General features: G+C 43.9%; 2 protein-coding genes across 4 annotated transcripts in view; one reads left to right on the top strand and one right to left on the bottom strand.

Annotated features, from left to right (window-relative positions):
• Positions 1-24,099, bottom strand: part of POLR3G (RNA polymerase III subunit G) — a 46,883-nt gene that overhangs the window by 21,038 nt on the left and 1,746 nt on the right. Inside the window, exon 1 of one of the 3 annotated variants that reach the window (XM_053304057.1) lies at positions 105-364. The exons of 1 other annotated variant lie outside the window; for it this stretch is intronic. The gene's annotated coding sequence lies outside the window, so the exon portion shown is untranslated. Of the gene's footprint in view, positions 1-104; positions 365-24,099 lie in introns of those variants that run through there. One more of the 3 variants, XM_053304055.1, reaches the window with a different exon arrangement.
• MBLAC2 (metallo-beta-lactamase domain containing 2) lies at positions 338-23,935 on the top strand. Its single transcript, XM_053304050.1, has 2 exons — positions 338-1,074; positions 20,422-23,935. Exons 1-2 carry the CDS (start codon positions 570-572, stop codon positions 20,805-20,807), a joined length of 891 nt encoding a protein of 296 aa, XP_053160025.1. The 5' UTR covers positions 338-569; the 3' UTR covers positions 20,808-23,935.

Below are 24,099 nucleotides of genomic sequence, written 5' to 3'. Positions count from 1 at the left end.
CGCGTGTACTAGAGGCAAGATACACCCGTCCCCTACTCAGCTTCTAGAGCCCCAACATTTCCCCAACAATCAAAAACAAGGGTAGTGGTGCGTGTAGCACTTACTTCGCAATAAGCACGCAAAAGATTGCAACCTTGAGGAAAACCCACTCAAAGAGACACGAGCAAATAACTCTCTTTCCACTCCTACTGGATAGGGAAATCCCAAAGAGCCCTTCGTCTTCTTCAGCCAGTGTCTATCTGCATTTTCAGGCAGCTCCACCCCAGCCACAGCCTCCGCATGCCTGCCAAGGTGCTGCTCCTTTCGATCCCTATGACGCGCTACCGCAGTGGGCAGGGCAGCGACACAGCGGAGATCTCTGGCTGGGAAGGCTCGCTCGCAGGGGCACCTCCCCGGGCTCAGTCCCCGCCTCCTCGTTCCACTTCGACTCCGCCTCCTCGTGACTCGTCCCGCGGTCTGCTGTGGTTTAGCTGCGCTGAGGCGCTTCGTGCGCGGGAAGTGCAGCGCCGCCGCCGCCGCCGCCGCCCAGGTACCCTGAGCAGCAGCAAGTCGCTTCCCCGCCGGCGGCGATGTCGGCGTTGGAGTGGTTCGCGCACAAGTCCCTGGGCGGCGGCATCTACTGGATCCAGGAGCGCTTCTACGAGTCTGGCAACCGGGCCAACATTTGGCTGGTGCGCGGCTCGCAGCGGGACGTGGTGATCGACACGGGGCTGGGGCTGCGCAGCCTCCCGGACTATCTGTACTTGGCTGGGCTTTTGGGCACCGACCCAGCCCAGGGCGACGAGGGGCAGCAGCAGGGCCGCGGGGAAGACGAGGAGGAGTCGGGGGCCAGCGGGCGGCGGAGGCCGTTGCTAGCGGTGGCGACCCATGTGCACTTCGACCACTCGGGCGGGCTGCACCAGTTCGAGGAGGTGGCCGTGCACAGCGCCGAGGCCGCTGCGCTGCGCCGCGGAGACAACTACGAGACCGTCACTTGGCTCTCGGACAGCGAGGTGGTGCGGCAGCCCAGTCCTGGCTGGAGCGCCCGGCAGTTCCGAGTGCGGCCCGTCCAGCCCACGCACATCTTGCAGGAGGGTAAGTGGGCTCAGCGGGGAGGTGGCTTGCTGAGGGGGGGTGTGCGTCCTGCGTGGATTGCGAAAAGAGGCTCGGCTCTAGAGCCAGCCGCCTTTGAATGTCAGGAATCAACGACACAGTTTGGGATTGGAAATGGAGAGCGCCTCTGACCATGCACAGAGTAGCTTTCTTTCACTAATAAGTTTGTTCCACACACCTTACAGCAGGGGTGCGCAAACTTGGTCCTCCCGCTGATGTTGAACGACAACTCAAATCCTCTCCAGCCATAATGGCTAGCTAGGGATGATGGGACTTCCAGGCAGGGTTGGGCACCAGCAGTACTTCTTATCTTATGCTAGGAATTGCTACTGAAGCATTAAACTACCTTGGTTCTCTATATAATGATGTGGAAGGAGCTCTTAACCTTATAAAAACCTAGCTATAATTTGTAATGAAAGAAGTTTTTGTGGTGTGTTAATTGTATAGGTTAGCAATGTGAATTTGTTAAAATGCAGACAATATACTTCACTAATATATCTGTCTAGTATAATATGTGTGTTATGCAGAAAATTGCTAGAAAAGGTGCTTTATGATTATGGGTGTGTGTGTGTGTGTGTGTGTGTGTGTGTGTGTGTGACTCTAGTCTAGGGACACTTCTTGCCTGTATTAAAATATCTTTAATCCATTGCTGAGTGTTGACAGGGCCTTGTGAATCAGTGGTGTTCCTTGTATAGCTTCAGTGCTCTGAGGATGTAAAGGGACATGGCAGTTCTCTAAGAATTGAGATGTATGTATTTATTTTATAGTATTTATACCTTGCTTTTCTCATATTCAAGGTGTGATTTACTGGGTTGAAGGAAAATCTGACAGTGAATCGCTTTTCCAAAGGTGTCTTGAGTCTGCTTAAGAAATGTTTAAATATGAGGGGAGGTGTGTGTTAAGAGGAGATGGAGAGAAAATTTCCTATATGGTCCCTTCAAGTTGTACGCAAATAGAGTGTGTAGTTTTTCCAGTCTGGACATAACTATAGTACATACTCTGGTGACAGCAAAGATTTTGTTTGGGGTGGGTGTACACAAGGGGGGAAATGCAAAAGGTGATAGATCAAAATCTTGCAATCTGGAGGGAGAGAGAGGGAGAGAGGCTGGTGTGTGTGTACGCACAAGCACATGTATGTGCATCTGTAACCTGGAGTATGACATCTTTACATTTAGAACTTCAGTATCCATCTGAAGGAGTTGGGAGGGCATCATGCAAAATCTGTATAGACTGCATCTATAGAATGTGGATGACATATCATAAAATGCATACCAATGTGAACATGCACCAAATATTTAAGTCTATGAATGATAGAATATGGGTGGGGACGTCTCTGGCAGCTCCTGCAGAATGGATTATAGTGAGCGTAGATCGGAATGACTGTGCAATGTAATATACAGTGCTAAAAACTTTGCACATGGTTGTGGATAGGGATGTGCACGGAACTGCGGAGGTGCGGTCCAGCGCCGTCGGCGGGATTACACTTATCCCTCCCGGCGCTCCTTTTTTTTGAAATGTTTGCCGCTCCTGCCCCCATTGTTGGCCGGAAATACCAGAAGTAGCGATTGCACGTGTGCCCACCACCACCTTGCGTGCGCACGTTGTAACATGCGAAGTGAGTGGCGGGCAGGCACGCGGTGGCGGTGGGCACATGCATGATAGCTACTTTCTGTATTTCCAGCCAACAACGGGGGCAGGGGCGGCGGGGAGGAATGCTGCCACCCTCACAAATTACACCTATTATTTTGGACCCACTTAGCTTTTAGTGTGACCCTGCCTCTATTTTTGTAGATCAAATAATAAGGAACTTGCCGACCCCACACAGAGCATCTGTGCACTCTTTGGGGCCGGCAGTTACCTCTCTCCCCCCCCCCACCTTCTGCCCTAGTCTCCACTTTGAGGCTCAGTCTCCTCTCCTCCCCACCGCCACTTCTCCCCCCCACTCCTGGGCCTAGCCTCTGCGGCTGGGCCCGCCACTGCCTCTGGCCTCTGCGGCCAGGCCCGCCGCGGCAACCAATCCTCCTGGTGCGCTTCAGCCAATCATGCCCATCCTCCGCCCAGCCAATCAGCTGGGTGCTGGGACGCACATTCCAAGGCACACCCAGGAGAATTATATATAGAGATATGAGCAAAAGTTAAGATTGAGTGTGTGTGTGTGCACATGGATGTGTGCATGTGCATGCACATGTGCTTTTTACAGGAAAAAATTGAGAGGTGAAAGCTGCATGAGAGCAAGGCATTTCCTTCTTATTTTATTTCCTGGTTTTTCCATTGTAGGTAGAAGTCCCATCTAAGTGTGTTTCATATTTTATGAGAGAGAATGCATGTGTGCGCTCGCACAGTATTGAAGTAAATCTGTATTTACATGTCAGTGTCTTAAGCTGGCCAGTAACCATGATCATGAGTGAGCTGCAGTGAGCTTCAGGTTTGTGTTCTTGCTCTCCTGTCTCTTTTTCATGTGAAAGTAGTAGAGTCAGAGTTATTGCTTTGATGATAAGAACATACCAGAATTCCCTGGTCTTGTACAAACTTGGGAAACTGTAGGATGTTATGTTGCCGCCATGGTTTGATAACTTGGCTTGTTTTAGCTCTGGTTAGCTAACAAGCCACAGTTTCCCAAGTTTGTACATAATGTGGGTTTGTTCAAAAGTGAAAGGAAAAGCTTTCACTCTCCTCTCTTCATGTGAGGAGGAGAGGAGAATGTCAACCCAAGGCTCATCCCAGCTCATACTAGGGATGTCCACAGAACCAGCGACTGCCAGTTCAAAGATGGGGTGGGGATAACTTCAAGGACTGGAGAGGATGCTCCCCATCCCCCACATTTCCCTTGCCAGCACTGTTCTCAAGAAACGGTCCCGTCGGGGTGGCAGCGTACCTCCTTGCCGCCCCAGTATGTCGTGGACTGGAAGTGGCCGCACATTGCAATGTCAACACGTGCAGCATCCACTTTTGGTCCGTCATGTACCAGGGCATCAAGGAGGTACACTGCCACCTCGGCGGGACCATTTTTGAGACCAGCACCATTGGGGAAGGGTTAAGAGCACCCTACCCAGTTCTTAAATTATCTCTCCCCCCCCCACACACACACTTTTGAACCGGTTCAGAGACCCATGAAGGGCCTCCAAACCAGTTCCATGCACATACTCAAACATCAGGAGTAGGCAATCTTGGCACTCCATCTAGTGGTTAGAGTGCTGAACTAGGGCCAGGGAGACTTGAGTTCAAATCCCCATTTAGCCATGAAAATAACCCACTGGGCTAGTCAATTATCTTCCATCCTAACCTATCTCACAGAGTTGTGAGGGCAAACATAATCATGTCCACTGCTCTGGGCTCCTTGGAGGAAGAGCAGAATATGAATCTTAAAATAAATAAAATAGGAATCTAGACAAAAACCTAGGTTGCACGGTACAGTGCCAACTGAGATCATGGCCCACAGGTGAACAAACCTCATAATGCTTGCTCTACGTAATGCACTGTTTTTCTGTAATAACTTCCAGACCGATATAGGAAGATGCTGAAAGGCATCATCTCAAACTGTGTGGGAGGAGGCAATGGTAAACTCCTCCTGTATTCTACCAAAGAAAAGCACAGGGCTCTGTGTGCGCCAGGAGTTGAAATCAACTCAACAGCACACTTTACCTTTTCAGTCTATCTATCTATCTATCTATCTATCTATCTATCTATCTATCTATCTATCTATCAAACTTCTATACCACCCAAACTTTTGTCTCTGGGCGATTAAGATAAAAAAATTAAAATGCATATAAAAAGTTAAAACAATTCAACAATTTAAAATCAATCCCTGGTCCCCAAATTTAAGTACACACATTCAATATAGTCTGATACCCTAACAGGGATCCTGGTGAGGGAGATGTTATCCTTATAGACCACAGCCACTCCACCTCCCCGCCCATGTCCCCTCAACTGCTCCTCTACAGAATATCCTGGAGGGAGAAGCTGGGACCAGACTGGATCACTAGCCTCCCCCAACCAAGTCTCGGTGATACATACCAGATCGGCCCCTTCATCTATAATCCAATAATGGATGAGTTCAGGCTTATTTTGGACTGACCTGGCATTGCAGAGGAGCAAGGTAAGGCTATATGGCTTGTTGGCAGTGCTCCCCGAGGTCAAAGAGCTGGCAGGACAGCTGGAAGGGGAGACAGCTAATAAATTTCTGACTACCCTTCCCCTGGAATGGCCTGCTGACCTGCCAACGTTACTTCTTCTATTTCCCACCACTACCGGGATAGCTGCCCCATAGTCAATGAAGGCACCCCCTGTCTCCCCATCTCCAGAAGAACCCAAACACATTGCAGCAACTTCAACCCAATTCCTAAACAGCTAAAAACTGATTAAACAGAAGCCCTCACCCTCGTGCTCCCCCAAAGGGGCAACCCCCATTTGGTGTCGCCCCTTCAATGGCAACCCTGCTGGTGGCGGACCCACCACCACAAGCAGCGTTCCTATAAAGCCCAAGGCTGAGCAGATGACCCGAGGAACAGCTGAGTCACTTAGGAGCTGGTCCTAGTCCTGCACACTCCACCGCCCCCCCCCCCCAGTGTTGATAATGCAACACTTCCCAACATTAGCTGTCAATCAGTATTTAGAAAACAGGATCATTGATCCTAGGACACCCCTCCCCCCCAATGTTCAGTAACATCAGATATAAATTTATTTTATTTTTTAACATTTATATCCCACTCTTCTAAAGAATCCAGAGCAGTGTTCATGGTTATGTTTATCCTTACAACAACCTTGTGAGGTAGCTTAGGCTGAGAGAGATAAGTGGCCGGCCCAGAGTCACCCAGTGAGCTCCATGGCTAAATGGGGATTTGAACTAGGGTTTTCCCAGTCCTAGTCCAAGTGTGCACACACCCACAAGCTTTTTGATGCCCACTTAGTGAATTTTAGATCCCGTTCAGGTTGAATCAGTTCGCTCAACAAACAGAGAGTATCTAACTCAACTTGGTGTCACCCTCAGGTAAGCACCCTTGGCAATTGCCCAGCTCACCCACCTCTAAGAGCTTACCCACCAGTCAGGGATTCTGAGTGGAGGGCTCTGTGACATATGTATATATGAATCTTCAGGACAGAAAATCAATACATACATACATGTATATTATGTATGTGTATTCTGTCCCGCAGGCTCAGAGCAGCTTGCATTATTTTATTTTTTAATAATTCTGTGCCCAATGGGGGTCATAATCTAAAAAGGGGGAGGGAGTTATCAGAGGGAGGTACCAGATGGCATTTTTTTCTCCTCAGGTCGATGGCGAGACCCTGTTGTTTTGCCTCACCCTCTGATGCAGACTGATAGAAATGGCTGTGGAGGACACAGTTCTTAGAACATAAGAACAGCCCTGCTGGATCAGGCCAAAGGCCCATCTAGTCCAGCATCCTGTTTCGCACAGTGGCCCACCAGATGCTGCTGGAAGCCTACAGGCAGGAGTTGAGGGCATGCCCTCCCTCCTGCTGTTACTCCCCTGCAACTGGTACTCAGAGGAATCCTGCCTTTGAGGCTGGAGGTGGCCCACAGCCCTCCAACTAGGAGCCGTTGATAGACCTCTCCTCCATGAAGTTATCCAAACCGCTCTTAAAGCCATCCAGGTTGTTGGCTGTCACCACATCCTGTGGCAGAGAGTTCCAGAAGTGGATCACGCGTTGTGTGAAAAAGTACTTCCGTTTGTTGGTCCTAGACCTCCTGGCAATCAATTTCATGGAGTGACCCCTGGTTCTAGTGTTGTGTGAGAGGGAAAAGAATCTCTCTCTCTCCACTTTCTCCACGCCATGCATGATTTTATAGACCTCTATCATGTCTCCCCGCAGTCGTCTTTTTTCGAAACTAAAAAGCCGCAGGTGTTGTAGTCTTGCCTCATAAGAAAGGTGTTCTAGGCCCCTGATCATCTTGGTTGCCCTCTTCTGTACCTTCTCCAGTTCAACAATGTCCTTTTTCAGATGTGGTGACCAGAATTGTATGCAGTACTCCAAGTGTGGTCGCACCATAGTTTTGTATAAGGGCATTATAACGTTAGCCGTTTTATTTTCAATCCCCTTTCTAATGATCCATAGCATTGAATTTGCCTTTTTCACAGCTGCCGCACATTGAGTCGACACTTTCAACGAGCTGTCAACCACAACCCCAAGATCCCTCTCCTGGTCCGTCACCAACAGCTCGGATCCCATCAGCGTATACTTGAAGTTGGGGGTTTTCGTCCCAATGTGCATCACTTTACACTTGCTAACATTGAACGGCATTTACCATTTTGTCGCCCACTCCCCCAGTTTGGAGAGATCCTTTTGAAGCTCCTCACAATCTTTTTTGGATTTCACTCCCCGGAAGAGTTCTGGTATCATCTGCAAATTTGGCCACATCGCTGCTTACCCCTGCTTCTAGATCATTTATAAATACATTAAAAAGCACCGGCCACAGTACAGATCCCTGGGGGACCCCACTTCTTACTTCCCTCCATTGTGAAAACTCTCCATTTATACCTACCCTCTGTTTCCTGTCTTTCAGCCAGTTAGCAATCCACACATGTACCTGTCCCCTTATCCCATGACTGCTAAGTTTCCTCAGGAGTCTTTGAGGAGGAACTTTGTCAAAAGCTTTTTGGAAGTCCAGGTATACTATGTCAACTGGATCACCTTGATCCACACACTTGTTGACACCCTCAAAGAAGTCCAAAAGGTTGGTGAGGCAAGATTTACCTTTGCGGAAGCCATGCTGGCTCACTCCCAGCAGGGCCTGTTCTTCTAGGTGCTTTACAATTTTATTCTTGAGGATGCTTTCCATCAATTTGCCTGGAATGGACGTTAAGCTAACTGGCCTGTAATTTCCCAGATCGCCCCTGAAAATCGGTGTTACATTTGCTACATTATGAAAATCGGTGTTACATTTGCTACTCTCCAGTCCTCTGGTACAGAGCCCGATTTCAGGGATAAGTTGAAAATTTTAGCAAGGAGGTCAGCAATTTCACATTTGAGTTCTTTGAGGACTCTTGGATGGATGCCATCTGGCCCTGGTGATTTGTTAGCTTTCAGTTTTTCCAGACAGTTTAGTACATCATCTCTTGTCACTACTATCTGACTCAGCTCTCTATCCTCCATCCCTAAAAAGCCTGGTTCAGGAACAGGTATATGCTCAGTATCCTCTGCCGTGAAGACAGATGCAAAGAACTCATTCAGCTTCTCTGCAACCTCCATATCCTCCTTAATAATCCCTTTCACTCCCTCATTGTCTAATGGCCCAACCGCCTCCCTGGCAGATTTCCTGCTTCTGATGTACTTAAATAAGTTTTTGTTATTCCCCTTGATACTTTTGGCTAAATGTTCCTCAGACTCTCTTTTTGCCTCCCTTATTGTCACCTTGCATTTCTTTTGCCAGAGTTTGTGTTCCTTTCTGTTCTCTTCGTTTGGACAGGCCTTCCAATTTCGGATGGAAGTCTTCTTCCCTTTTATGGCTTCCTTGACGGTACCCGTTAGCCATGCTGGCATCCTCCTGGACTTAGTGGTACCTTTCCTCCTTTAGGGTATACAATCTAACTGGGCTTCTAGTATTGTGGTTTTGAGTAAACTCCATGCACTCTGGAGCGAAGTGAGTCTCCTGATTTTCCCCCTCAGCTTTCTTTTCACCATACTCCTCATTCTGGAGAAGTTTCCTCTTCTGAAATTCAAAATGTCTGTGTTAGACATCCTTGGTGATTCTCTCCCCGCATGTATGCTGAATTTGATGGCACTGTGGTCACTGTTTCCTAAAGGGTCGATGACACTGACTTCACGCACCAGGTCCTGGGTGTCACTCAGGTCCTGGGTGTCACTTATTAGCGGCCATGCTCCTCCATGAGCATGTTTTGTTAACCTGTACCTCCCTATAAATAATTCTGCGTGTAGAATTGCTCCAGTCCAGCCTGGGCTGGGTTATGTTCCCATGCTCTTTGATAGCACCTTGACCAGAGGGTAAGTTATCTGTGCCTTCCTTAAAGTATTCCTTCCTTAAACTAGTGAGATTTCTTGAAAATGTGGAAAGTGAAGGCATTAGGGGGAATTAATGACAGCCTGCTGCTTGTTAATTAAAAAGGGTTAGTAGTTTCAGGTTGCCTTCTGGAATCCATATGGTTCCACAGTCATACCATGCTTCTTTTACTTTGCTTGCAAACACAAGTCAGGGTTGATATTTGAGGTTTGGCAACCTCAAATTCCTTCTCCATGATTTCAGGTGCTTACATGAGTTCGATTCGATAAATGTCACTTATTGGCTGCAAAACGCTTTCCCTCAGGGTTATCAGGGTTATCTGCTATGAACCAAACACATTTAAGTATTTCTGGGTAGATATGCACAGGAGTGTACTGTTAGAATCATATTTGGCACTAGGGATGTGCATGGAACCGCGGCTGGGCAGATTGGAGGCCCCGGGGTTGGCACTTTAAGGCAGGGGGTGGGTGCACTTACCCCTCCCATTGCTTTTCCCCTGCCGGTGCCATATTTTTCTAAAAACTTTCGGGGTGGCAGCGTACCCCCCTCATCGGCTGGAAGTGGCCAGAAGTACCGGGTAATGGGGCAGCAGGGGGTATGCTGCCACCCCGAAGGTTTTTAGAAAAATACGGCGCCAGTGGGGGGGAAGCGGTGGGAGAGGTAAGTGCACCCTCCCCTGCCCTTAAAGTGCCAACCCCGGGGCCTTCAACTGTTGAACCAGTCCTGGCATTCGAACCAGTTTGGAAGCCTCTAAAATGGCCTCCAAACTGATTCATGCACATCCCTATTTGGCACTAAGAAGTGTTATCCTTAAGACAGAATATCTCTCCACCAGTGTCCTCTGTAGCAGGGATTTCCAGGTATTTTTGACTACAACTCCCACAATCTCCAGCTACTGTGGTCTTTGGCTGGGGATGATCAGAATTGTATTTAACATCTGGTGTAGCCAATTAAAGCCTCTGTCTCAGAGCAGGTCACATGAGGGGGGAAAGATGCTGAATCATCCTTGGTGAGCTGTCTGGCTAGGCATCTCCTAAAACTAATCTATATTTCCAGTAGAATTATAATGCTGCCACCACCACCCATCTTAACAACAGAGCTTGAACCTCCCTGGGTTCGGGGTGAAATCCCAGGGAAAACTCTCTTTATTTTGCTATTGGATAAATACAAAAACCTTACATGTGTAGGCTTACACATGGTGAGAAAATTGATAGCTGCTGAGCACTTGAGGAAGCTTTTGCATCAGAGAAATCCCCTTTTCTGCCACCACCTTTTTTCCTGAATTAAAAACCAACTCTTAAGAGGATTGTAAAAAGAAAAGCTCAAAAAACAGTTTCTTTCAATTACTACAGACTGCTTCCATCTGAGGCTTTTAGTTTTAGATACATTCAAAATACTTTGTAGGTTACAAAAATAGGTTGCCCTAGACTTCAGTTTCAGTTTTGTATTTAGGCACACTTATAGGTTTACAGATTCTTTTGTAGGGGTGTGCACGGAACCGCAGAACTGCGGTCCGGCACTGGGGTGGGGGCTCCTTTAAGAGCGGGGGGGTTTACTTACCCCTCCCGCCGCTTTCCCCCTACGGCGCCCATAGTTCTGTTAATAATTGGGGCGGCAGGATACCTCCCTGCTGCCCCTTCTCCTGTTTGGCGGTGGCTGCTGCGCTATGCTGCAAAAGGCTTCGATAAGCCTTTTGCGTGCACGTGCTTCACATCTCCGCAACGTGCGGAGGCAGAATAAAAGGGTCTCCCTCAGTGTGGCTGTTTCCTAACAATGACGCAAGCCTCACTGAGAGTCGGGTTGAACTCTGCAAAGCGCGCTGCGGTGGCGGAGTGAGGGTGCGGAGTGTAAGGGCGACGTGCCCTCACCCAAAATGGCTAACACGGCTTCTCCATTGCATCACATGCTCCCATCCCGTCCGCTTAGAGACTCTCGCGATGTTTGGCTGGGCAGCAGCCGCACAGATGGCCCGGAGGGCGCAAGGTGAGGCCGGGCCTGGAGTGGGCCCTGCGTGAGGGAGCCGGGGGGCGGGCAAGGGAGGCAGGCAGGGAGGAATGAAGAAGCCGGGTCCACCTTCGCCATGGAGCACACGCATGTCGTGGAGACGTGAAGCGCGTGCGCAAAAGTCTTATTGAAGCCTTTTGCAGCGTAGCGCAGCAGCAGTAGCCAAACGGGAGACGGGGTGGCAGGGAGGTATCCTGCCGCCCCAATTATTAACAGAACTACGGGCGCCGGAGGGGGAAAGCGGCGGGAGGGGTAAGTAAATCCTCCCCCCTCTCTTAAAGGAACCCCCCACCCCGAATCACCCGAACCGCCAATGTCTGGACCGGTCCGGAGGCCTGTAGAATTGCCTCCGGAACGGTCCGGGCTCATCACTACTCTTTTGCAACACCTTAAGTGAGTTGAGCATAGGTTAAGCGTTTCTTATTTTAATTACGTTGCTGGTAAGAACTACAATAGAACTATAATAGAACAGTATCAGGAATATGCAAAGAACTACAATAGAAACTACAATATGTAAGAACTACAATAGAACTACAATAGAACAGTATAAGGAATATGCAAAGCATGCACACAAAGAAAGGGGTAAGTGCCCCCTCCCCCACCCTTAAAGTCAAATCTCGCCCACCTTCGAACTGGTTCAGAGGCCTATAAAGTCTCTATTCCTGTTTGGGATCAAAACCAACCAACCAACCAACCAAAAATCTCCCTGCTCTCTCTAAAAGACAAGCACAGAAAAAAACGTGGTCTCTGGAGCCATCTGGTAGCTGTTCAATCGCAACCGCTGCGTACCATGTAACGAATTAAAGCCTGAACAGGCAGCTCACCAGGGATGATTCAGCATTCCCCCCCCCACGTGTTTTTTCATGGTTTTGAAGGGCTTTCCTGGGCACATGGGGGGATTCCTGGCAACATACAGACCCCACGGAGCACGCCACAGTAAGTTTTTGGGGGAGTTTTGCCATTTTTTAAAAAAATTTCCCCCATTTCTCCTCCATCCTGGAACCTAACCCCCCTCTCCCCAGAGCAGCAATGATTTGTTACTTGTGGCAGTAGCAGAGGAATGGAACCCCTGTGAGTAACAAGGTTCTCCTGTACTTGTAATGGGGATAAAGAGAAACTCATTGACACCACCACCCCAATGTCCATCACTGAGTCCAGTAATTTTGTCAGGTTTACATTGTCTGCTCCCAAATTTGGGGGCTGGCTCCTGTTTTCAAAGAAAATTTGTCAAGGCCTGATCTAACTGCTGGTATCACAAAAGAATGTCCCCATAGGAGACAGCCTGTGTGATCAGATAGTGCATGCTGACATGAGTAGGGTATCATTTCCCCATGGGGTATAATTTTCCGTAATGTTGACCAAACCATGGACTATAAAATTTGGCAGCCTTTATTTTCAAATTCAGTACACTCTTTTCATTAAGAAACACTTGGCTTCTCAAAAATCCCTTTTCCAACTACACTTAGATTTCTGACTAGTTTGTACCTCTAATGTTCAAATACATTAATTTGTCCATGCTTAAGTGTTCTGAGTAGCACTTATGTGAGGTATAGAGATATATACAGTGTCACATTAATAGATATATTAGCCATTCTTAATTAAATATTAAATGCCAGGTGCCTCATGTTTGAAGGAATTAAAGAATGCCATTACAGAAATGTTCTATTTCTTTATTGATTTTTTTCCTTCAGGGTCTCTAGAAAGTGAATGGAAGAAACAAATAATGCTCTTTTCTGGTCTAGGTAGCTGAAACTGGACTCTGAGTGTTCTGTTCTCGCATGGGGAGGTGGCATTCCCAGAGGTGATCAACTTGCCAGGAATGGCATCAGTTGCCAGCTTGCCTCTTTGCTTACAGGAAGAACACAGCAAGGGTCCAACAGGAGCATTTGATTAAGATTTCAGTGGGAGATATGAGATCATAATACCATGTACTCACATTTCCAAATGGAACACACTGTTGCTGTAATGTAAGGCTTCGGAAAAATCTCTCACATTAGTTTCATTTGGCCATTGTATTTCCTGAGCACACAATTTTATTTCCTCAAGACTGAGTCTGTTATCTGAACATTTTAATGTTCTATTATTGCTGGTGGTTTTGAATTGGTTTTAGTGTGTAAACCGCCCAGAGATGGCTATATGGGGCAGAATTTTTAAAATATGCTAAATAAATAAAAATTAGACATTGGTCCCATTAAAATTACTGGGTTTTACTGCTGTGTAAACACAATTGGGAAGAGGCTGCATGTATGTTTGCAAAGGGATGTATTCCTTAGTGCTTGTATATAGGGTAATGTCTAAAAATAGAAGGGAAATTTGATTCTGAAACTGTTTTTCCTTATGAAGATAATCCTGTAGTAAGAACTTGGCTTGATGCATTTTACTCAGATATTTACTCAGAGCCTTTTGGAAGGGCGGCATAAAAGTTTTATAAGTAATTAATCAATTAATTGGCATCTCTGTGTACAACTGTATCCCAAAGGCTCAACTACTGTACATTCAGTGAGGTATACAGTATTTACTTTTCACTGTTAATCACAGCAACTAAGTATATAATGTAGAAAGCCTGGAAAGTTAGCTTGCTTACTTGCATATTTATTTATTTATATTTATCCTGTAAGAGTTTTCAAGGTGGTTTACAACCAAAAGAATGTAAAACAACATTAAAACAAAAAAATGACTAGCAGAGTTAACTAGTAAATGTAACAATAAAAACTTACAGATATACAGTAAAAACTTACAGCCTTAGCAAACTCCGATCATACACTAAATGCCAGGATAATTTTTTTTAAAGGCTTAAACTGGCACCTAAAGTTCATAAAGCTAAGGTGCCCTCCTTGGGAGGGCATTTCAGAATTGGGGCTCCACCACAAAAAGTCCCTCTTGCTGATCTGCACCTGCCTAATTCCCCATGGTGTGAGGACAGAGCCTCTGTATCTTAATGTGCAGGTCCATATAGAAGCAATTGGGTTATTTGGATATTCATTTTACTACTACTGAAACGGGGAAAAAATATTGAATTTAAAACTAAGACAATGGACCTCATAATTAGTATGAGTTGTACAGAATACATTTTTGTTTAACACCATTCTGGTCTCTTGTGTCCTGACAAGATTTGTGGGTTTGCATCTTTTCCTTTTGGGGGAAAAAAAAATATGTCTTTTGAAATGATTAAGAACAAATAACTGCTAGAAATGATCTGATTTTTTAAAAAAGATCAAGCAGCTCATAGAACTAATTTAGTAGTTTAATTCATTGAAAGGTGAAACATTTTTTTTTACGTTAACAAATAGTTATTTACTGTGAGATGGCAGATTTCCTGACAGTAATGGTTTCTATTGCCTAGATTTGTAAAATTAAACGGATCTGAAATCTAATTGGATTTGTGGAAAGTGGCTAATGATCTTGATTTATGTGAAAAGAGAAAAATGTAAGGAATGTATTAGTTGAACCAAAACCTAAAAATCCAATTAATGATACCAGCTAATCAAGATTAGTTATACTGATTAGCATTGCAGAATAATCTTGACTATATGGCTGTACTACTTAATAAAGGAGGAAATAAAAGTCAATAGTATTTAAAATATTCAACATATTTGATTAAATTATTGATTTTCATTGCTCTCTAGAGAAAGATAACAGGTTTATTCTAAATAATGGAAGAATGGCTAGATTATAGGAGCATTGGATCTGTATATTTCAGTAACTTTCATTTTATAACAGAGTGGTTTTGTTTTGTATTGTCTATTTCTCTTAATACTTATTCCCTCTAATACAGAAGTCAGGTGATCCTATGCATATCAATTTGGAAGCAGAAAAGGACCCCCTAATATGATAGTTGTTTGTTTATAGTCAGAGAACTCTCAATGTATGCAGCAGTATATTTGTTTCTAAATTAAAATAACACTGTATCAAAAAAGCTTGTGATCTTCCAGAATCTAAAAATGTTAGAAGTATGGGTGTGTGTGTGGGTTGGCTGGTTGGTTGTGGTTAAAGGAAGGTAAGTGAGAGAGAGGGAGTTTTCCTGCTTGAGATTCTAACAGCTTATAGTATCCTGGAAGGAGGAATTAGTGGATGTACATTGTGAGGTTAAAAGCTTCCCTCCTCTAAGGTATATGTCATGTTTCAGGAGACAGGAAAGGAAAAGGATATAATTTCCCAGAAACAATTTCCCCACTACATAGTACAGTGGGGAAACAGATGTTTTAGGAGGACAGAAAAGAAAAAAAGCTGCTATTTTTCCTTCCCCTTCCACAACTCTGTAAGCCCTGAGCAGTACTTGGTAAGTGAGCAGCAGAATAAATATGGAACCTTATATTCCATTTATGACTGCATCTGCAAGTTATAATCTGGTTTTTAAGTTGGTTGATTGAATTGCTGGCAATACTAAATAAGGACAACAGAATTATCTTCTTGAGAACAAATATTTTACTCTTTGTGCATTTATTATTTATATAACACCCTTCCTGAAGTGGCTCAGGGCAGTTTACATTAAAATAAAAAACACATAATAAAACCAAAACCATTAAACCAGATTAAAATTAAAACCAGATTAAAATTTAATAATATCTTATTATTAAAAGCCAGGCTAAGAAGATGGGTCTTTAAGTCTCTCCTGAAGGCCTCGAAGATAATCCTCTTATATCCATGGGGAGCACGTTCCGCAACTGAGAAGGCCCAATCCCAGGTCGCCACAGTGAACTGGTGGCACCCAAAGACGGACTCCTCCTGATGATTGTAATGCACAGTGGGGATCTTATAGAGCAGGCATCCTCAAACTGCGGCCCTCCAGATGTTGCTGAACTACAACTCCCAGCATCCCTAGACACAATTTTTTGTGGCTGGGTATGCTGGGAGTTGTAGTTCAGCAACATCTGGAGGGCCGCAGTTTGGGGATGCCTGTTATAGAGAAAGGTGCTCTCAGGTAACCCAGATCTAAGCCATTCAGGGCTTTAAAGGAAATAACCAGCAATTTGTACTTTGCCTGGAAACGTGTCAGCAGCCAGTGCAACTGTTTAAGAAGTGGCATGATGTGGTCCCTCTAGAATAAATATAGCAATAGCAATAGCACTTACATTTATATACCGCTTTATAGCCGGAGCTCTCTAAGCGGTTTACAATGATTTAGCATATTGCCCCCAACATTCTGGGTACTCATAATATCCCAGAGACCAATCTGGCTGCTACATTTTGAACTAACTGAAGTTTCCGAACTACGTATAAAGGCAGCCCTACACAGAGCACATTGCAGTAGTCCAACCCAGTATTCTCTCTCATTTTTTTCATCTGTGGCTGGAATAAGTTTTGTTCTGGGCAGCAGTATCAAGGCAGTGTGTGCACACATGCATTCAGAGTGGGGCCTTCCTTATTCAACTTGAGCGGGATTTAAAATTAACTGAGCAGACACTTTTAAAAACTTGTGAGCTCACACACATGCACACATCTTAGAGGGAACACTGGTCCAACCTGGAGGTTATCTGTTGGTATACCACTGTTTTCAGGTCATTCTTCTCAAGGAATGGGTGGAATTGTCGAATCAATCATAGCTGGTAAAAAGCTGTGATTTTCCCTAGCCAGATGCCCCTGGGGAGCCCATGTGCAGAATATGATGCTGATGCCTTCCCCTGTTGTTCATCCACAGAATCTGGCAATTAGAGAAATATTGGACATCTTATTAACTTCATATGATATGGTTTTCCTGATATATATTATTGGTTTTCCTGATACATGTATATCAGGAAATATAGTAAATATATCAGTATGTTTACTGAAAAGCAGCAGTGAGGTGGCGTAGGCTCCAGTTTTGACTGGAGCACCTGCTTGGGGAGGGTGGGGCGGGGAGACCTTTCCCCCATGATTTCTTGGCCTGTATCTACCCCTTTACTTGCTATTAGTCACACAGTGAAAAAGGCAATTACAGCTATTTTCAATCAAAATTGGAATATCTACCCTGGCAACTGCTTTCAAGTAAAAATGGAAGTGTTGGATGATTAGAGTTTGGCCTTCTGCTGTTATAGCTAAAAGCCATTGATGGAATAAATGTGTTTGGCTAACTTGTTTTAGAGTTGTTTATGCTAGTACAGTACCGTCATACCGGTAGTATTTTGTGGCAAGGACTTGCTTAAAAATGGCAGTGTATTGTATGAAGCAGATTATTTCCTCTTTATCTTGAAACTATTGCTAGTTATTGTTGAGGAGGGAGTTAACCTCCTCTTTTCAACACTGTTCATAATCTAATAAGCCTCTGTCTTGTTCCCTATTGCCCTTTTCCCCCAAATTAAAAGAACGAACTTTAAATTGCTAAAAAATACTTCATTTTCTTCCCCGCTCTGGATTATTTTAAATGTACTTTTTGTACCATCTCTACCCATAATATCCTTGGTGAGATAGAGCATTCAGAACTGAATGCAGTTGTTTTAGATGTGGGCATTCCATATATGTTATGTAATAGCGTTATGGCAGTTGCTATTTTAGTTTTCAGATCCATTGCAGATCGTTCCCAATATTGAATATGCCTCTTGTCCTGCTACAGCACACTAAGTTGGCATTTTCATGGACATTGTACCATCCTGAATAATTTGGAGTCCTCTTTAAATTTAGCTTTTTTACTTTTCATCCCTTACTCCAGATCATTTATAAATTAGTCCTGATACAGATCATTAGGGAAAGACTCTGCTGTTTACGTAACATACCTCCATTTTCAAAAAATGTCAATTTATTTATCTCCTGATCTTCCATTCAGTTATTAGTCAAGGACATGTTCTGTTATCCCACTACTACTAAGTTTGTTTGGCAGTAGTGTTTAGTGGGAGACTATATCCCTATTTATAAAGACAAATGTGATGAATATTTATATACTTCTTTCCAGCAAGAGTTCCCAAAGCAGTTTAGATAGATAGAAATGAATGAATAAAATGGCTCCCTGCCCCCAAAGGGCTCACAATTGATTAGAATCTCTCTCCACCTGCATTTCCCCTGACCATCAGCACACCTACTTGCGCTCCCCACCCCATGTCTTCAAATTTGCTCTTAGTGGGAGAGGACCCTCAGTGCAGACATATGGATATTGGGAGCATAGCTAGCAGGAGCACCACATTCAGTGAATATGTGAGCAGGGTTGTTTGAACAGTCAAAGAGTTTTTGAAAGTCCAAGTGATATGAGGCATTTGCAGAAAACACACTTATTTTTTTCCTCAGCAAGGCTGCTTGTTCCAGCCTCTCTCTGATAAGGAGGCCGACTTTAGTACTAATTACTGGGGCTATTCTTACGATCTCAAAAATCGGGCTAGGAAAATCCTAGCCTGATTTTTGTGATCGTAAGAACCACCAGGCTCGCAGCCGAGCCCAGTGGTTCTGGAGCGGCTAACCCGCTCCTGTAGCCCACCCCTTAGCCCGGGTTTGTGGAGCGAGCACTCTGCAAACGCAGGCTATCTGCTCGTGAGTAGCCGCAGCTCCACGCTGCAGCTACTCGCGAGTAGATCCCCCCAGCCGTGAGGCTTAAAAGCATCGGGGGTCTCCCCAGTATGCCCTGTGCGCTCACACAGGGCATACTGAGGCTTCCGGGGGGCGCATGGCCCCCGAGCTCTCCGGCCCCCGCCGGCTCTGTCTCAGAGCCGGCCATCGTGTGGACAGCCAATTTGGCCGCCCAGGGCTCCCTCCCTGCTCGTGAGCGAGGAGAGCGGGCTTAGCCCGCTCTTCCTGCTCACTTCCCAAAGCCGGGTCTCACGGATCATGATACTCGGTCCACTAAATAATTATATACTGCTTTTCAACAAAACTGTTGTCAAAAAACAACTTTTAGTTGTTTTGCTTTATGGATTCTTACAGCTCAAAGATTAGTACCATTTGGCCTGTCAGCTTGTTGTTAAATCTGTCAGTTTTAAAACTTTGTCACTTGTAATTTGTCACGCTTCTTGGGTATTCATATTTCTCCAAAACCTTCCGCTAGTGTACTGAATCCCAGTACTCCTAGCAAGCATGAATTGTTCCTTAAGCTAAGCAGGGTCCACTCTGGTTGCATATGAATGGGAGACTAGAAGTGTGAGCACTGTAAGATATTCCCCCCAGGGAATGGAGCCGCTCTGGAAAGAGCAGAAAGTTTCAAGTTCCCTCCTTGGCTTCTCCAAGATAGGGCTGAGAGAGATTCCTGCCTGCAACTTTGGAGAAGCCGCTGCCAGTCTGTGAAGGCAATACTGAGCTAGATAGACGAATGGTCTAACTCAGTATAATGGCAGCTTCCTATGTTCTTATGAATATAAAAAAAGTCAACCAGGAACTAAAAATGATAGCTGTTGGGTTTTTTTTTAACTGCTTTGGAAACTTGTTGAAAAGCAGTATATAAATAGTAGTTATAGTACTGCAAAAATATTTGAGCAACACCATCTCAGATTTGTGAGAACAAGATCAACACTAATTCTCCCACTTGTCTAATTCAAGTTCTTATGTGGTAGCTTTTCACATAGATTAGGAAGAAAAAGTAAAGCTTTGTTCATTCTCTGGTATTTCAATAAGTTTTGGTCAGATTTTCACATCAGTTTTTGACATGCTAAAGTTTCCATGAGATGATCTACCATCTCAGTTTTCATGGGAAATAAACACTGACAATTAAAGTTTGCTCTGACATGATGAATACCAGTTTGGCATGAAAGGTGCATTAAATGAGAAACACACCATACACAGTTGATATGGTAAAATAATTTCATGTCAGAAAGTTTGAGAACTGGTCTACAGTGTAATGGGCTTGAGGGAAAAGGAGACCGGGCTTTCCAACACCCCAAAGCTGCCGGTTCAATATACTTGCTTATTTGACAAAGTGGTTGGAGGATCTTAATGGCTGCTGTCCATACAGTTAGTCTGTCCCCTTCCTCTGCAGCATTCCAAACCAATTTAAATATATATCTTTCCATAGGGTGGGACCTTCCAGTCTGTGTGGGTATTCAAAACCTGTTCAGAGCTGAAGATGCTGGGTCTGTGCTGAACCCATATAAAGAGCAATGTTTATGCATTGCTTGAGTTCTGATTATGTTCTGACGGCCCAATTGGATTAGGCCCACAGCCTATCTAGTCCAGCATCATGTTTCTTACAGTAGCCCACCAGATGCCTCTGAGGGCCTGCCGTCTTTCCTGCTGCTACACTGCTGTTTCCTACATTTCTAATGCAGAGGTTTGTCTGGTGGTTTCTACCTATGCAATGAGATAAATCTTGTAAACCACCCAGAGAACTCAAGTTTTGGACGGTATAAAAATATGAATAATATTAATAAATAATGTATATGTTCTGATGTTGCTGGTTGCACTTTAAAATTTAAATTAAAAATATTTTTTCCATATATTTTGCTTCTTGTTTGTAGGGGATGTCATCAGCCTTGGTGACAGACAGCTCACTGTCATGCATATGCCTGGCCATTCAAGAGGAAGTATTTGTTTGCATGACAGAGAACGGAAGATTCTGTTCAGTGGAGATGTTGTATATGATGGCTCAATGATTGACTGGCTTCCCTACAGCAGGATAAATGACTACGTTGCAACCTGCCAGCGACTAATAGAATTGGTGAATAGGGGTCTTGTGGAGAAAGTTCTTCCGGGGCACTTTAACACATTTGGAGCTGAACGGCTGTATCGTTTGGCTTCCAACTACATTTCTAATGCGGGGGTTTGTCACAAAGTTTCTACATGTGCAATGAGATCAATTGCTAGTCTCGCACTTCGGGCAACAAATTCTAGAGTCACTTCATAGTACATTTGTAAGAATTACTACTGTAAAACCCAATGGCTTATGTAAATTTCTTCAAAGGAAAAGTTGGCTGATAAGCCATGAAGATTCTAATTTTTCTCTACTTCATTTCTATTGAAAAGAAAAAGACCAATATAAGCTAAGCTAGTAGCTGTGCCAAAGCTACTAATTTTTCCTTCTATTTTTTCAGGGCAGGTTTGCACATAAGTTGAATGCCATTTGACAGTTATTCTAAATACGTTGTTTTGTATTTTACAGCCTTTTGAAACATAATATGCTACAATGAAGTTTTCCACCTGTGTCAAACTTTTTGATTATGTCTTGAGTTGGAAATTTGTGTTCAAAATATATTTTAAATGGCTAAAATTTAGTATAAGCAGTATATTTTGTGTGTGTGTGTATTGCAAGGGGGAGGGAATTGTAACATTCCACTGTCTTGTACTGATAAAAGAATTTTATTTTTATTGTATGGAGTGAATGTAACCTGCAGTGATGACCAAATGTTGTTGTAAAGCACTTCATTACATACTGCTCTTTTTGAATAAATGTGTTGCATTTGACTGTTGTTTCTAAAACCAATGAAATGTCAGTGAATATTTGAAGAACATTGCTTGCTCTTTATATGTGACTTTTAAAAGATACTAAAGGTTTAGGTGTGAGTGCATAAATGTTAAAAACTGTTCTTTAAAATTTACAGTACACCCATCTCTGAAGGTCCTTCACTTCTTAACAGCTAAAGAAACACATCAGTATTAGTGAATGGCAAGCTGTTGTGAGCACTAAAAGAGTTCCCAGTAGAGAGCAAATTTTGTGGAAGGTGGCTGGCAAGAGCCACAGCGGTGCTGAGTGCCCTGGCTACAGACCTCTTTCAGGTTACAGGGTGTGAGTGGGAATTCAGGTAAATGTTTTGCTACCTGCTCCCACCTGTCCATGCTATTCTTCCACTTTTGCTTCTCTTTCTGTCCATTTTGCATATATCATATTTTCAAGCAACTTAACAAAAACACCCACTTCAGTTATTTGTCTTTTCCATCTTAAAAATGCTAACTCTTTGGAGCTTTACCAATTCCTTGTGTGAAGACAAAGGTTTTCTACCTTGTAACTGCGAAGTGGCTACTAACTTGAATGTTTGAAATTCAGTGGCTGACATCCATAAAGTGAATTCATGCATGGAGGCAATGGGCAACTTTAGCTGATCTCCCCCTTTCCTCTGTGCCTCCCAAAAATATGTCGCTGAAGACTGCAGGACACCTAGGGACATATTTTCAGGTAGCACAGAGGGTTGCAGAATGAAGAGAGGATCGGCAAAAATCAGCCCTTCCCATTGCACGTGTATGACATTTATTATGTGCAATAGTAGTCAAGTAGCATTAACAGTGGTCCATCCTTGAGAGAAGTGTGTGACTTCAGGGTTGTGGCCATCAGATTTTTTTCAGCCTCTAAAAAATTGATGATTACACAATATTCCCCCACTATCAAAGAGCACTGCACAACCAGAGTTAGACTCCAGTGTATTGAGCACTTTAGCCCTGAGTAGTCTCAAGGGTGGAAAGAGGGATGTATTCGTTTTGTAAATGTTAACAGTGCCTGTTCTCTGTTGTAGACCGGAGCAGAATAGTAAGCAGGATGATCAGACTTGCCAGTCTATTTAGTGATGAGGTGAGCAATTTATTTAGCTCTAGTCTTTTAATGTTGCTGACTACTTCATTTTAGCAGTAAGCTTTGGAAGTATTGTCATAATAACCAAAACCACAAATTTAGTACCCCTTTAATGCTAGGAAAAAGGATTTCAGATACCATAAACTTGAAAAGGAATTATGGTTTACAAAACATTTTTATAAGCTTAGCTAGCACAGATTGTGTTACTTCGAAGGCCATTGCAGAAATAATGGAGGGATCTTCTTGACTTGGTTAAGAGATTAGGAAAGAGTTCTGGGATCATGCACTCCCTAGAGTGAATGCTGGTCCTGCATTAACCAGAGTTAAGAGTTGTGTCAACAGCATTCTTAAGGCTAACCTGGAATTAGAAGTAGCTTTGGATTGGCCTTCTGTGAAATGCTAGTGCCTTGTCTCTCTCCTGCAGCACTGTGGACTTTGTGGACTGAACTGCTCCAAAATGATTGTGCTGTTCTGGAACACTTAAGACACTAATGATAGTTTTGCCCCAGAGGTGAAGGAAACTGCTTGTTTTGAGCCTTTCAACTTGCTCCCCCAACCTGCCAGTGTTGTCAAAGTTCTTTCCCAAATGCCTTACCCTTGTGTAACACTTACTAGACAGCTTATTGTGAGAATCCAGTGGAGCAGTTCTGTGACTGCCAAATATTTGTTTACACTGAAAAACTGAACCGAGTTCCTAGTTTCTGCTATTGGAATGGTCACGTTGATTTCTCAAGTCAGCAGTTACCATTAGAAGATGCAAACTGCTGATTTCTAAGTTTAGCATTTATTTCTTACCTTATCAAATTAATGCCCACAAAGCCAGATTATGTACTGAAATAAATAACGACATGCCAATCTTGGGAATTGTGGTTAGGTGGGAAGGAGTTTCACAGCCTCACACCTACTCAGAAGCAAGTCCCACTTGGTTCAGGTAGACTAATTCTAGTTCAGTGTGTTGAGGTTTGTTGCTTTAGTCAAAATGTTAACTGATAAGTGAATTGCACCTCAGCTTTTGATTCATGTTGGTTAGTAAAGTACAATTCCAGAATGGGAAGGTATATAACTTTATCTTTTATCTCAATTATTTTTATATTATAAAACCTTAACTGAAAGGAAAGTTACTAAAGTTACTCCTTTCACTTTCTGAAAGGAAGTTATTAAAGATTTTGACTTTATTCACTATTTGTTTGGTTTTTGAAGTATATACTTTCACTGTAAATGTTACAATGTGAAGCATTTAAATAGTTTTGTTTGTAAAAAGGCCCCCTATAGATTCAGTATATGGCTGCTGTTAATGACTTTACCAGGGTATGGGTTTGTGCTATAAACTGGGGTTTAAAGGCCTTTTAGAAATGTGCACACATTGTACTGTAATACTGAAGTAACTTTAGTAATGGTATATGCCACTTTTCATGGAAAAATGTATATTATTTTATCCTAGATATTGATAATAAAAGAATTATGACACAAAACTGTATAGTGATGATTTCTATGTTCTCTTTGACCCAATTAAGCGATGACTGCTTCTTCCTCTTCATGGATGTGGGGAGAGAACAATCACTTGTCAGTGATCATAATAGGACAATAACTGATGCTTATAAGTGGTTTTGTACATTTTAAAGACTAGAACAAGGAA

This window comes from Hemicordylus capensis, chromosome 2 (assembly GCF_027244095.1).
Source record: "Hemicordylus capensis ecotype Gifberg chromosome 2, rHemCap1.1.pri, whole genome shotgun sequence".
NCBI lineage: Eukaryota > Metazoa > Chordata > Lepidosauria > Squamata > Cordylidae > Hemicordylus > Hemicordylus capensis.
This window is presented reverse-complemented; position numbering and strand designations above follow the sequence as displayed.

Bases quoted from the DNA above. Each gene is read 5' to 3' on its own strand.
- MBLAC2 (XM_053304050.1), top strand. From the start codon at position 570: ATGTCGGCGTTGGAGTGGTTCGCGCACAAGTCCCTGGGCGGCGGCATC. The intron at 1,075-20,421 runs GTAAGTGGGCTC...TCTTGTTTGTAG, and splicing joins CACGCACATCTTGCAGGAGG to GGGATGTCATCAGCCTTGGT.